This window comes from Rhipicephalus microplus, chromosome X, assembly GCF_043290135.1.
Source record: "Rhipicephalus microplus isolate Deutch F79 chromosome X, USDA_Rmic, whole genome shotgun sequence".
Taxonomy (NCBI): Eukaryota; Metazoa; Arthropoda; class Arachnida; order Ixodida; family Ixodidae; genus Rhipicephalus; species Rhipicephalus microplus.
In genome coordinates this window covers 471,485,789-471,501,396 of record NC_134710.1, presented here as the reverse complement: position 1 = coordinate 471,501,396, position 15,608 = coordinate 471,485,789, and the positions used below count along the sequence as shown (strand labels likewise).

The 15,608-nt window shown below is 48.7% G+C and overlaps 1 protein-coding gene across 7 annotated transcripts in view; it reads left to right on the top strand.

Annotated features, from left to right (window-relative positions):
* Positions 1-15,608, top strand: part of LOC119160815 (endoplasmic reticulum transmembrane helix translocase) — a 520,848-nt gene that overhangs the window by 405,226 nt on the left and 100,014 nt on the right. For all 7 annotated transcript variants that reach the window (XM_075881403.1, XM_037413063.2, XM_075881402.1 and 4 more), the window contains 2 exons: positions 2,930-3,026; positions 12,846-13,057. In XM_075881403.1, the coding sequence (XP_075737518.1) occupies positions 2,930-3,026; positions 12,846-13,057 (309 nt within the window). The remainder of the gene's footprint in view (positions 1-2,929; positions 3,027-12,845; positions 13,058-15,608) is intronic.

Here is a 15,608-nt window from a genome sequence, read left to right as displayed (position 1 = left end):
AGACAAGGAGAAAACGGCGTTTGCGACGCCTGACGGGCTTTACGAGTTTAACGTCATGCCTTTTGGCTTATGCAACGCTCCAGCAACATTCGAGCACGTGATAGGTACTGTCTTACGTGGTCTCAAATGGAAAACCTGTTTATGTTACTTAGACGACATCGTAATTTATTCTTCTACTTTACCTCAGCACCTTAAGCGTTTGGACGAAGTTCTAACGTGCATTTCTAACGTGTCTACAGCTCAATACAAAGAAGTGCCACTTTGCCAGCACAAGCATCAAAGTATTGGGTCACCTTGTCAGCAAAGATGGTGTTCGACCCGACCCCGACAAGGTTGCTGCCGTAATTAGTTTTCCACGTCCGGGCAATCAAAAACAATTGCGAAGTTTTGTGGGCCTGGTGTCATACTTCCGCTGCTTCATTCGCCACTCTGCTGCCATTGCGGGGCCGTTACGCAAGCTTCTAACGTCAGGAACGGCTTTCACATGGACTGACGAGTGCGAGCGTGCTTTCCAAGCCCTTAAGCGTGCTCTGACATCAGACCCCGTTCTCCGTTACTTCGATGAGAGTGCGCCCACTTTCCTGCACACAGATGCCAGCAACCACGGAATCGGTGCTGTCCTCCTCCAGCACGACGATACATCACGTGAGCGAGTAGTTGCGTATGCCAGCCGCGCACTAACACCTGCGGAGCAGAACTACTCGATAACAGAGCAGTAATGTCTCGCTGTCGTTTGGGCCATCCAGAAATTTCGACCTTATCTGTATGGACGGCACTTCACTGTGATTACCGACCACCATGCCCTATGCTGGTTGTCCTCTCTGAAGAATTTGTCTGGGCCCCTCGGTCGTTGGATACTGTGTTTGCAAGAGTACACTTTTGACATTGTGTACAGGTCTGGCAAACAGCATCAGGATGCTGACGCTCTCTCTCGCTGCCCTCCCTCTGCCACTTTCATCTACAACCACGCATCCTCAATGCCCCTCATGTGATCAAGTGGCTTCCTCTTCATTCATGTTATCACCCCTGGCAGTTGCTGGGTCACTATCTTTAAACATCAGCGCCCAGTTTGCCGCGTGCCAACGTGACGACCTCTACTGTAACCGCATCATCGGATACTTGAATGGCTCGTCTTCTCGACCTAATGCCAGACTACGTCGTCAGCTACGGCAGTTCAAGCCATAGAACAATGTCCTGCAGCGCTATACTTACAATGCGGATGGGCATTGGTGGATGCCAGTACTTCCCCGTTCGCTGCGAAAACAAGTTCTCGAAGCATTGCACGACGACCCATCAGCTGGACACATAGAATTTCAAAAGACCTACAACCGCGTTAGGAGCCGTTTCTTCTGACCTGGTCTTTCTACCTTTGTGGCTAATTATGTCGCTTCTTGTGCACTTTGTCAACGCCGGAAACGACCAACTTCAGCTCCTGCTGGCTTATTAAAACCCATTTCATGTCCCGATACACCTTTTGTCGTTGTAGGAATAGACCTCGTCGGGCCACTTCCCACAACGCCAGCGAGCCACCACTGGATCGTCACAGCTGTCGACCACCTCACATGATACGCGGAGACTGCTCCTCTACGCACTAGCTCTGCCTCAGACGTTGCCGCCTTCTTTTTAGCAGCCATTGTATTGCGTCATGGTGCACCTCGCGCGTTGTTGAGTGACCGAGGCACAGCCTTCCCGTCATCAATTCTCGACGAAATCCTAAAAACTTGTGGCACAGTTTATAAGACCACATCCGCTTATCACCCGCAGACAAATGGCCTGACAGAGCGATTCCATCGGACTCTAATCGACATGATATCCATGTACATCGGACCGAACCATGATAACTGGGACAAAATCTTGCCGTTCGTAACATTTGCACGCAACACCGCTGTTCAACGAACCACCGGGTATTCACCATTCTTCCTCATCTATGGTCGTGCGTCGACATTCACCATTGACGCCTCTTTCTTCAATGTAATGACAAAAACGTCCACGGCTACGCCAGAACATTTCGTCTCCAGGCTCGCTGAGGCACGGCAACTTGCTCAACTCAACACGGAGGCCAGTCAACAAGACTGCAAGCAACGCTATGACAGCTTTCGTCGAGATGTCACCTTCCGTCCTGGAGATGAAGTATTAATTTGGACGCCTGTTCTCACACCCGCATTGTGGGAAAAGTTTCAGTCACGCTTTCTGGGACCTTACGTTATTTGTGAACGAACATCTCCTGTCAAGCCCCGCCGCGGTGGTCTAGTGGCTAAGGTACTCGGCTGCTGACCCGCATGGCGCGGGTTCGAATCCCGGCTGCGGCGGCTGCATTTCCGGTGGAGGCGGAAATGTTGTAGGCCCATGTGCTCAGATTTGGGTGCACGTTAAAGAACCCCAGGTGGTCTAAATTTCCGGAGCCCTCCACTACGGCGTCTCTCATAATCATATGGTGGTTTTGGGACGTTAAACCCCACATATCAATCAATCATCTCCTGTCAATTACCTTGTCACTCCCGTCGAGGGTTCCACGAACCGTCGTTACCAAGCTTTCGAGATAGTCCACGTTTCACGTCTTAAACCCTTCGTTCGCCATACCTTTCCCGCCTAAGTCTCGGCCGAGCCGGCCGCTCAAGCGCGCGGGGAAAATAAGTGTGAGCATTATTTATGCGTCCCATCTTTTCATCTGTACATACTCATCATCACCAGTCAAGTTTAGGTTGTGGGGCACATACTCGAGACAATAAAGAAGAGTCTTGAAGGTACTCGACGCCATCTTACAATATTTATCTGCAGAAGTCATGATGTGTCCGACTGGAACCTGTCCATTTATGACTTCGTCATTGTTTACCTTTGTCTGCCACCCCTAGCAGGCCCCTCTGCTGTCTTGTGATAGCAGCCCTCTACTATTTTGTATCATCAGAACAGTTCATTCTTCACATTTCAGGAGCAAGTGATAACAGCACTCAAGAGCCTCGGCTTCATCACCCTCATGTGTGGCGATGGAACCAATGATGTGGGAGCCTTGAAGCATGCTCACGTAGGTGAGTCAAGATTGCTGTTAATGTTGATGCCACTGCCGGTTGCCAGTAACACTCGAACTTGTATTTTGCGCCTGTTCAGCGTATGCAAGAGAACCTCACCAACTGATCTCTTCAGTGGGACGATATCTTAGTGGACCATTAACTGGCGCAGTAGTGTTCGTGTTCAGTCCTGGGCCTGACGTGAGCAGCACGAATGTAGCTATAGGAGCCACCGTAGCATTCTTGGAAGCTACTAGATTGGATGCACGTCTTTAGAGTTGGTCCTGCATAACAGCAGGGCATAGTCTCATCTCCCTACCTTACGATCGTCATTCATCAATCTTTTGCTGCCCTTTCCCCTCTCCCCCTTTCAGGTTAGAGCAAACTGTAGCTCAGGTCGACCTCTCTTCCTTTCTGTAAATATATTCTTTCTCTCTCGAACGGACTCATCATGCTAAATATTGGCTTGCTTGTGGCCAAGTAACCTACATTTCTGAACAACGAAATACTTTGACGTGTTCTATTCCCATGAAGAATATTTCACTGTAAGAAGCAGTTTGATCTAGTTGATGTGCCTCCGTTACATTACTCTTTTTGATGGTTCAGCTTGATGTCTTCAGCATCCTGAACTTGGATATGCGATATAATTAGGTGTCGAAAGCTTTTAAATTTTTTTACTTTTGTGGGGGTTCTCGTGAGCAGCGTACGCGAAAGCGACCGGGTGTCTGATGTGCGGCGGGCTTCGGCCTTGTCAAGCGTGTCCTCGGATCTGCTCCAGGGGAATCCACGGCAGTCGTCTGCAGCCTCATCCGCTTGATGCGTTAGGGGCTCGTTGTCGGACGGTGCCGTTTTACCACGATATCGAGGTGTGTTCCGTGTCGTCCTCGGGCGATTCAGTTGCGAAAGCGCTGAGGACGCGGGCGTGACCCGTCGTCTGGCGGCTTTGCCGTCTCGGCTCCGTTGCTCGTGCCGGCCGGTCTACCGACAGTGCCGCGGGCTTGGGCAACCCGCACAGCACGACCGAGTTGATGCAACGAAAAAGCGAGCATGAACGTGCTTCTTGCCGCACGGCTCCCACTCGTCCTTCGGGAAGGTTGTGCCGTAGCGAGCTCGAACGCTGTCATCTCGGAGTGCGAATAAGCGTGTTGGGGGTGCCTGAAGGTGGCCTTCGCCGCACACAGACTGCATCCGGCCCGCCGAAGGCGAGGACGGACGGGCAGTCGAACGATTACCTGGTTGATCCTGCCAGTAAATATATGCTTGTCTCAAAGATTAAGCCATGCATGTCTAAGTACATGGCAAAATAAGGCGAAACCGCGAATGGCTAATTAAATCAGTTATGGTTCCTTAGCTCGTTTCTTCCTACTTGTATAACTGTGGCAATTCTAGAGCTAATACATGCAGTGAGCCAGGAGCCCTTTGGGTAACGTGTGCTTTTATTAGACGAAGATCGATCGGGTTTCGGCCCGTATTGTCTGGTGACTCTGGATAACTTTGTGCTGATCGCATGGCCACGAGCCGGCGACGTTTCTTTCAAGTGTCTGCCTTATCAACTTTCGATGGTAGGTTACTTGCTTACCATGGTTGTTACGGGTAACGGAGAATCAGGGTTCGATTCCGAAGAGGGAGCCTGAGAAACGGCTACCACATCCAAGGAAGGCAGCAGGCGCCCAAATTACCCACTCCCGGCACGGGGAAGTAGTGACGAAAAATAACAATAGTGAGTTTCACTAATGAGAACCAAGTGCAAACCAAATAAAATATTTTTTCTAATACTTTTGATTAAGAGCACAAAATACATTAAGTTCTATGGCTATGAAGTTCTAAAAAGTGAAATTCTTCAATAAATTGAGAATTCCTTCATAATGAACTTCGTTATAGCTCGATGCTGTGTTGCACGACTTTTTTTCATGTATTTGTTCTGGAGCCTATAAATCTGCCCAATAGCGATAAAAATTTAGAACTTCTTTATTCTGAACATGTGATAGATGTGTTTTTCTTGTTTGCGTGTTCATTTTTTTGGTTGATGTTCAGTTCGAGTACAGGCATGTTTCAAGGATATCAGTTCTGATTTGTTTTCGATTCTGATGAAAATTTTGATTCGATTGCAGCTTTGTGTCTGTGCTTGGGTTTGGTTTGGCGCCTTGTTTTTAGGATGATTTCTGTTGTGTTGGCTCCATCCTACATGTAGAGTCTGTTTCAGACTTATGGGAAATCTCTGAGCACGTGGCATCTTCATCTAGCGTTCAGAAGGGGCAACTAAAGGGAGCGTTTGCTGCTGGTGCAACACATCGATGGGGAGTCCAAGTCAATTCCAAGAACAAAGGGAGCTGACGAATGGAAAGAAAAGGCGTGCTCATTTTTCGATGTCCACGGAGGATTTCTCGTTCCCCCCGGGTGCATGCGCGACACACGAAAGACTCGAGCGCAGCGCCACTGTTGACATCCAGTACGAACCGGCGTTGGGGTAGAGGGGTTAATGTCACTCCCGCTCTCCCAGTGCTGACGGACCGCGGAGGAGGGGAGAGTCATGTTAAGACATGAGAACGGCAGTAATAGACGACAAAGCCCGGACAATGGCAACAGGCTAGCTTCTATTTCCACATCCCCCTCTCTTAAATTTGCCTTATACCGGTCTGGCAAGGCAGCCGGGCGTCACCCATGCAGTTAAAATGACACTATGAGCAACAGCTAACCTCAGTCCATCCCTGTAACTGTTTCTTAAAAGAAAAGATTAAAAAAAAGGAAACCTTAATAACAAAAATAAAAAACATGACTTTATAACATGTATGCAAAAAGGGAGCAAAGGAAGTAAGGCTAGTGTTTGCATTGCTGAGGTGGGATAGCATCCACCGTGCGAAGGGGCGGAAGAGCGTAATATTGTCCGTTGGGTGCGATGCTCGTGTGCGATGCGTCACGGAAGGGGCTCACTGATGCGTCTTAGTGGTTGTTCAGTGGTCACGAATTTTTGGCTGGATGACGGAGGACCTCGCTGGGACAGCCGGGCCTCTCCAGGAATCAAGAAAGCCGTACCGAAATTGGCTGCAAAGCGTCCTGGCATTGGCTGACAGCATGTATGGCTGCTATGTCTGCTGGCCTCATGCAGGAGCCATGGTGGAGAGGCAGCAAGGTTTCTCAACGATGGCCGAGAGCAGGGCACAGCCGGATGGTCTGACGTCAGTGGATCAGGGCCCCGAGCACCTCTAGTGTCCACGTTGATGGGACAAAACCACGACGCGCATTCTTCCAGGCACGCACGGAAACGTCACACACACACACGTGCATAAGCATGCACACACAAACCTCTGACGACTATGCGCGAGTGAAGGTGCAAAGTATCTATCGTTCCTCTCACTACCGTATAAGCACCAGTATTATTGACTTCCTTTGCTTGCAAAAGAAATAAAACACAGAAAAAGTTAGAGCTAAATGACACTGAAGATTTGGCCAAAAGAACATAAAAAAAACATGAGCAGTTAAACAGAAACACTGGCAGCAAACTGGGTGAGGCCTACTTCTTTATGAGCACAGGCCATAAAAAAGCTAATCTATACTAAGGCTAGACAGTAAACTGAGGGCCTTCGGTTGAGGAAAACGAGTCCACCGTACAGCGCGAAATCGCAAAGGTGACCGCTTGCTCAGATAATACGAGTACGGGGTCCAAATGCAGTCCACCACCACCGGGTGTACCCCGCTGCTTGCGTGAAGTGCCACTGGACGCTTGCGCGAGCTCATCACACCGTGATGCAAAGGCTTTCAGGTCTGCGATATGGACACGGCTGAGTTTTCCCAATCTTTCAGCAAGTACGCACCGCGGACGCTCACTGAAAATCGGTTACATAAGACTGGGTGGCGGCTTGCCACCCTTTGGTTTCACCGTTTGTCAGATGTGGCATGCACAGTGATAGTGATAAATGTCATGCTTCATGCCAGGCCAGGCTACAACGTTGCTCTTTTGAGCCACTCAGGTGACCGACCATGGGTTTGTCTTGAGAGGATCGCAACAGTGAGGTTCTCTGGATTTTGGGCATAAATACCTTACACGGGTCCATGGACTCATTGTTGGTGGCTACATACTTCAGCAGGAGCCCGTCATAGTCCTGTGAAATGAATCCGTCGGGGATTCAGCGACACACGCTGTTTTCAGCTCCCTATCCACGCCCGCTGCAGAGCAAGCGGTGTAATGGCGCTCCGCCGCTTCTTCGAGACCGTCGCTGTCAGCGCCCGCTGCAGAGCAAGCAGCATAGTGGTGCTCTGTCTTTCTGAGACCGTTGCACATTTCGCGACAAAACGAATCACTTTGCTGGGCCCTCAAAAGCTCTTCTCTGCTGTAAGCGATTCCCAAAGAGGAGTCTGGTATTGCGCCCATTCAGGACCGCAGCAACCGTCGCTACCGTCGGCATCACGAGTTCCCTCTCGGCATGGTGGCTTTTGGAAATCTCCCCCACTCAGCTGCTTTGCGGTGTGCCGCTTACCTGGATAGCAGCCAAGGTTCGTTCGCATGCAAACTCTCCCTTTTCGTCGAACGGCGGCGAAGCCGCTGTTTTGCTTCCGACACTCTTTTGGGCAAAGGCTCCACCAGCGGGCTGTCGCACCAGAATCAAGGTCCTTGGCAGACAATGGGGCACGAGATTGTGCTTCAGCTATCACGTTTGTCGCACCTCCTTCACAGGAAGCTGCTAGTGCTTAGCGGGGCAGTCGAACAAAGGTAAACAGCCTCCCAGCTTGATCAGTGAAGCGGTTTCAAAAGGACCACCGCTCTGAGCGCCATTGTCGAACATAATGCGCACTTGGTGCAGCTACCATCAACAATTCAGGCGCCCGCTCAGCATGCATTCGAAATGTCGGTTGCACGGCTGACAGCAGGCAAAAGTCGGCGAGGGCAAAAGCCTGCAACCCATCAATTCTGCAGGGAACCGACTGCAATAGCTTTGCCGACGAACTGCCATGCATGCCAAAGGGCACACTAGTAGTGGGAGGCGTTTGTGCATACTGTTCGGGCAGGGCAACGGGCCCATGAAACTACGCTCCATCTTCAAAGGGAGCGAATAGGCGCCTTGTGCCTTCACCACAACAGGGGGTGGCAGCACGTACGCGTGCAGAAAGGAGCCCATCGATTGAGACCTCGTTAAGCAACGTGGCATCCGCTGAAACGGTCAGCAGACAAAAATCCCGCGAAGCAGACATGTTGCATCGAGCCCGAATCGCACAGGCGAACTGACCCTCTAAGAGCAGTAAAAAGCTTAATAAGCTTTTGGTTACTGCATTGGGCGGCAGTGTAGCGTGTGTTGAGCGGCAGTGTAGTGGACACGTATTCCGAAAGAGTGCGGCCACTAGCATTAGTTTGGTCTTAGCAAGCGAGAGGGCTGCGTTCACCATCGCCTTGCGTGACTTAACGTCGCTGTACATGTGCGTTCGGACACCCAAGGCGCTGAAAGCAGCGTGGCAAGTACACAGTACTGCTCTCTAACAAGTTGCAACACTTTATTGCATGCGGCAAAGCCAACAACGCTGTACAGTGTCTGCTGTAAAAGGCAGCGGGAAAGCAAAAGCGACTTAGTTATGCCGTGGGCAAAAAGTACAATACAAAGGGTGCCGCGAGCACGTCTCTGTGGGCAAAAGGGTTACGGTGACATGCCGCCGAGGGAAAGGGGCCCTCGCGACTATGCTGCGCGCTTTCACAATCAGTGACAACAGGACCCGATCACTCGAGCGAGGGCAAAGTCCGCTTGCGTTGTCTTCGAGAGGTACAAATCAGCATAGTACAACCTCACACGAACTCACCACACTGCTCTTCAGCTTAGTGTTCGGAAGGGGCAACAAAGGTAATGTTTCGCCGCGAGTGCTAGGCACCGCTGGTGAGTCGAAGCGAGCTCCAAGAACAAAGTTTGCTGTTGGACGGAAAGAAAAGGCGTGCTCATTTTTCGATGTCCAGAGAGGATCTCTCGCTCCTGCCGGGCGCGCGTGCGAGAACTCTCGGGAGACTTGAGCACAGCGCCACCGTCGACATCCGGTACGAACCGGGGTTGGGATTAAGGGGTCAATGTCACTCTCGCTCGCCCTGCGCCGACGGACCATGGAGGAGAGGAGAATAATGTTAGGACATGAGAACAGCAGAAATAGGTGATAAAGCCTGCGCAGTGGCGACGGGCTCACCTCAATTCCCACAACTCGTTCTTGTGTGTTTTATTGTGTTGAACCCACATCACTGCATCCTTTCTTTTTTTGGCGTGAAATAAATACCACAAATGGTATATGCTCATTATGGTCTACCTTGTCGCAACGTACTGCGGTGCACACACAAAAAAGAAATACACGTGAAAGCACTCAGTACCACCACGTTTCGAATGAGCAAACGATGTATGCTGTCAAATACTGTTTCTAGAACTCTATCGCCAATGAAGGCTGAGAGGTTGGCATCACACAATGTTCAGTGCAAAATGTCGGCATAGTTCTCGTAGTAACAATAAAATCAGCATGCTGCCTTACAATATGGCCAGCTCGTGTCACCGTAGCAGGGGATGCGGTTCAACAACACACTCTTCAGGCATCTGCGCATGCGTGAGCAGCTGCCGGTGCATAATTCCAGCGCTGGCCGCATTGCGATGCCATGCACTCCTAAACTTCCCCTAAGATTGAAACAGACTGCACCTTGTGTCTCTTCGTGACTATGTTTCTTATTCCTGAAATATAAAGAAAATGCAGAAAGACAAAGATTGCCTACTAGCAGTACCTCAAATGAAAGTTATAACCTTCCGCTAACGCTGCACGAATTGAACAGGGTACTCTCTGCCGGTAAAAAAACGGCAACAGGGTCTGACCAGATACACTACGCAATGTTGGCACACCTATCCCAAGCATCCGCGCGGGCACTTCTCCAATTCTTCAACAAAATATGGGACTCTGGCATAATGCCTGCAGATTGGAAAAAAGCCATAGTCATACCATTCCTAAAACCTGGTAAACCCCCAACAACCCCAAGTAGCTACAGGCCCATTGCATTAACAAGTTGCCTTGCAAAAACTTACGAAAGCATCATAAATATTAGACTTACCTTCACTCTGGAATCGGAGCACCTAATAGACGCACATCAGTGCGGATACAAAAAGGGCTGTTCCACCACTGATCACATTGTTAGGCTGGAACAAGAAATACGACAAGCATTTCTACACAAACAGTTCTGTCTCTCGGTCTTCTTCGACCTAGAGAAAGCATATGACACAACTTGGAGATACGGAATTCTCAGAGATCTAGCTAACTTAGGGATTCGCGGAAGAATGCTGAACTGCTTACACGATTTTTTATCGAATAGAACTTTTCAAGTACGTTTGGGTACGGTACTGTCACGAACATTTGTCCAAGAAAATGGTGTACCACAGGGCTGCGTTTTGAGCACCACCCTGTTTATAGTAAAGATGAACTCCATCAACAGGGCTATACCCCGTACAGTCATGCACTCCATCTGTGTTGATGATCTACAAATTGCATGCCGAGCCTCCAGCCTATCATCCTGCGAAAGGCAACTCCAAATTACAATAAATCGGCTTACGAAATGGGCCGACCAAAATGGTTTCCGCTTTTCAGCCCAAAAAACCACAGCTGTTCTCTTTACACAAAAGAGAGGACTGTTCCCTGAACCCGCGCTCAAACTATACAACATCAACATGCCGGTAAAACAGGAACACAAATTTCTAGGAATAACATTCGACCGAAAACTAAACTTTCTGCCACACATAAATGCACTGAAAACTAAGGCAAACAGAGCACTCAATGTGCTCAAAGTACTCTCCCATAAACACTGGGGTTCCGATCGATTCTGCCTTATACGTATTTACCGATCCCTTGTACGCAGCATTTTAGACTACGGATGCATAGTCTACGGCTCGGCGCGAAACTCATACATCCGCCGTCTTGACCCTATACACAACCTCGGTCTCCGTCTGTCAAGTGGTGCTTACAGAACATCACCTGTGCAAAGTCTATACGTAGAATGCAATGAGCCCCCTCTATGTGATCAAAGAGCATTACTAACCTTGTCATATGTTTTAAGAATAAGGTCGTCACCTGAACACATCTGCTATGAAATCGCCGCAAAATGTGACTCGCGCTCACACTATCTCAACAAACCGAACCTAATCAAACCACTTGTCCTACGTTTTGAGGAAAACTGCCGCTTTTATACCATCCCTGTTGAATCACTAGATGTCGCTATTAAACCACCAAGACTGCCGCCATGGTTTGACCTGTCACAGCTATGCGAATTTTCACTTAGCCGTTTCAACAAAAAAAGCACCCCACCAGAACACATAATCCAAGAATTTTATACACTTCAGCACGAATATAGGGATTACGAAGAATTTTACACAGATGGCTCAAAAACGGAGGACCACGTGGGTATTGGGATTGTGACGACGAAAAGCGCAATTTCTGTGAAAGTACCTCGTAGTTTTTCCATTTTTTCAGCTGAAGTTTATGCCTTGAGTGAAGCAGTTCGGAAAATTATCGCTGAAAAATACAAGAAGGCAATCATATACACCAACTCACTAAGCACACTAAAAGCACTACATATAAAATCCGAATGTGAGCCTATAGCAGGCGACATTCTAAACATGGTATACTTAAACAGCCAGGCAACCTGCATCCGTTTCTGCTGGGTCCCAAGTCATGTTGGGATACCTGGAAACGAAAAAGCAGATAAGTATGCTTCCCAGGCAGCCCATAAAACAGTAACAAAAGTAAAAATTCCCCTTAAAGATATCCAGAGAACAATTCGCCTGGCCCTACTAGCAAAATGGCAAAAGCAATGGGACACCTGCACAAACAATAAGCTCCACCTGGTGAAACCCACACTCGGGGAATGGAAGACCTGCCGTCACCAGCAACGGTTTATTGAAGTTGTATTATGCCGACTTCGCATTGAACACACACACTTGACACACAACTTCTTACTCGCAAAGGAAGAACAACCAACGTGTGAAAAATGCCAAGAAGCGTTAACACTTATGCACATCCTAATCACATGTCCTACCATTGAAACACAGAGACAAAAACATTTCAGCAAGCTATACAAACAACACGTACCTTTACACCCTGCTTTGTTCCTAGGAGATGACACTCTAGTACCTCTGCCTGACTTGCTAAACTTTCTGAAAGAAAGTAACCTGTTAAATAAGCCTTAAAATCTCATCTTTTTAGCGTCCATTCCTGAAAGTCTTGTGTCTGGCGCAGCATAGCCTTAGCTGCTTTTGCGCCATAAAAAACCAAATTAACCTAACCTAACCTAACTATGTTTCTTCTTGTTGGTGTTGGGTCTGTCCGCTACATTAGTGCAACAATTAGAGGGCTCGGCTGCTGATCCGAAAGTCGCGGGTTCGATTTTGGTCGTGGCAGTCGCATTTCGATGAAGCAAAAGTGGCAAAGGCCCATGTCTACTGTGGGATGTCAGTGCACGTTAAAAAACACCAGGTGGTTGAAATTTCTGGAGCCGTCTACTACGGTGTCCCTCATAATCCTATCGTGGTTTCGGGACGTTGAACCCGAGATATATCATTATTGGTGTTGGGTTCTTATGTGTTGCCTGTGTTGCATTGTGACTGCATTTCCTCCATTGTATAGTTGGTTCTCCTTACTTTTGTCTAGAGCAAAAGAATAGTTTTGACATATTGATCGAGATTGGTAATGCAAAGCTTTTCTGTTGTGTATTGCCTCAGAAAATGCATACTTGGGTTATCTTCTAGACAAAGCAAATATAATTGTATGTAAATGTATGCCTCATTCGACTGCATGGAGCCCTGTGTGTGTTCCACGTAGAAGCATTATTATGATGAACCGGATGTGCAGGTGTGGCCCTCCTGGCTAACGCACCGGTGTCTCAGGGTAAACGCAAGAAAGATGAGAATTCTTCAGACACACCCGACAGTGCACCTGATGCAGTGAGCACCCGCTTGGAGGCCATGGCTGCTCGTGGACGCCTGGGGAAACGGCCCGATGGCAAGCCAAGTGGTGCAGGGCCCCGTTCAGGATCTCGAGCTGACAAGATGACAGATGCACAGGTTTGCTGGCCTTATATTACAGAATTGGTACAATTCCTGTAGGCTAGTTCAAATTTTTGGATCACTGATTAAAGGGACACTAAAGTCAAATAACAATATACGTCAGAGTGAAAGCTGATGAAGTATGACAACATCTAATACAACAATATTATCAATAACAGTGCCCTATTTACTGAGAACTGCGTAGTGGCGTAGTGGTTAGAGCATCCGCCTCGCATGCAAGAGGTCCGTGGTTCAAATCCCGGTACCGCGCAGTTTCCAACCGGATTAAAAAAAAAAAAATCCGCATGGTGATGGAACTGCATTAAGGGGGGAGGCTACCTTCGAAGGGCAACTTTTTTGTTTGTTGAGATATCTTAATGAAATTTTCAGGGTACACTAATAGCAAAGCCATTTGAATAACCACAAAGTTTCATGCAGTTATGTTCACTGGTTCCCAAGTTACAGCCATTTATCAGGGTAGTCCACATGGGTCCCTTAGTCAGGGTCTGGAGAATTTGAAAAATGTGCTAGCACTGTGAAATTCACTATGATGATTCCTGGATAGGTGCTTTAAGGCAAGACAGAGCCCTTTTTTTAAATTTCCTTGCCAAAAAATGTTAGCAGAGCACTGAATTTAGTGTTCACAATTTGGCTCTCATCAATGAAGTTTTAGTTAATTATTACAAATTACAGACACAATAAATTGAAAAAGCGGGCTTGTCTTGCCCTGGGCAATTTATTAAGGTGCATAATAAAAAAAACCTGATAGAAATCAGACCAGCAGTTCCAGAGAGATCACCTGACTAAGCAGCCTCACTGGCCAAAAAAGTCATTCTGAGAAAATTGACTTCGAAAGTTTCAAACATTTATTATGGTCTAAAATGACCCTGCAGAGTAGCCAGATGTGTCCTTAGGCTCTCTTTTTCTTTGCCGCTTTTCCTGCTTCTCATTCATCCGTTTCTGAGCCTCTGCAGACGCAGAGAGTCTTTCTCCGCAGCTCGTTGAATGATTAAGTGGCCAGGTGTGAGTCCCACTGATGACGACAACTCTTGGGTGGCCCTGTAGCAGCCGGCATTATACCGCAAAACTGCGTCATGCAGTGCTGTCTCGACAGCAATCAGTAGAGATTGCAGTAGAGAAGCCTGCGAAAGGCGCTGGTAGACTGGCAGCAGCGCTTCTGCAACGTAGCCCGGAAGATTGTATTTGTGCTTTGGAGGTGGCACGCCATTCCCCTTGCAGGCATTATGACGGCACCACGAGTCTGCACCTTCCGGGCACAAGTCATGGTGAGGATCCTCGTCAGTTGAGGTGATGTGATAATATGACGCCATCACTGCACGCTGCATTGCAGCCACATTGTTTGAATTGTTCCGCAGTGCCCAGCCATAATAGTCTGTGAGTTTATCAATAAGGGCTTTTGTCAATCTGCCCTTCCCTCCCAGAGCCTGTTCGCTTTTCTGCACAAGATTACGTAGGGCTGTGCCCATCCTCTTCCGCACATGGTTCAAGCATTCTTCTTTCACAATAGGGACTAGCCCATAAACATTGTCTTGTTGAAGGGCAGAGAATGTGGCGCTGTCCCCATCAGATACAATGGTTGTATACCGGATGTTATGCTTGGACAGTGAACGTGAGAACAGAGTTACAGCTGCTTCAACCTCCATCCTCCCAGACTTGGCATCAGTGTTTTTTTGGCACACATGGTGCTTCAACCAGCTTGCATAGCCCTCGTCTTCAGGCTTCGGTCCTACCTGGCAGCCGAGACACTGATTCGATAAAACTACAGCATCCAAGATGAGGCCTGTGTGATACTCGATGATTGCACCAACTCCAATGTGAGATGTATGTCCGCGCTTATGCCACGTGCCATCATAGTTCCCTGTAATGTCCTTGCAGAAAGATGGGTCCATCTCCTTGTACGCTTTTTTCACAGCAGAAGCCGATTCTTCATAGAATTTATCCAGGGTCTGTTGCTGTGGTTCTCTGAATTGCTTCAGGTGCCTCTGGAAAGTTCTGTGGTGCAGGCCACGAGGGGAAACATTCATAGTTGCCCAAAAGTCGAGGGCTGTCTGTCCCTTCCCTATTTGTTTCATGGCCGTAATGGCTCTTATATTCAAGTCGAAGGCCCTTGACTCGTTCTGAGGAGCAGAGCTCCACGAACTTGAAACTATTCCACAATTTGGACATACCAGCTCAAGCTTCGTGGCAAGTCCAAGCTGGGTGCCTCCTTGAACTTTCATCCCGGTCGCGAGGCAGCGCGGGCATGGGGTCTTGGACAGCATGTCGCTAAGGGCATCCCCTTGCACGAGGAAATATCTCTCGCCTTCGGTCGTAGCGGTGGCAGCTTCGGGTTCAGGCATCATCGCTTGAAACTTCCTCTCGGTCGCTGGCATAGCACCAAGCTTTCGTTGCACAGCAGCACGTTCTCTCTCCGCCGCCGCTAACTCCTCGCACGTCCGAAAACGTGTTTGGATGTGCACAGTCGACGACGCGGTCTCACTGTTCGGGGCCGGAATCGATGCGGTTGGCGAGCGCGACACACCAGGACCAGCCTCACTCGTCACGACGG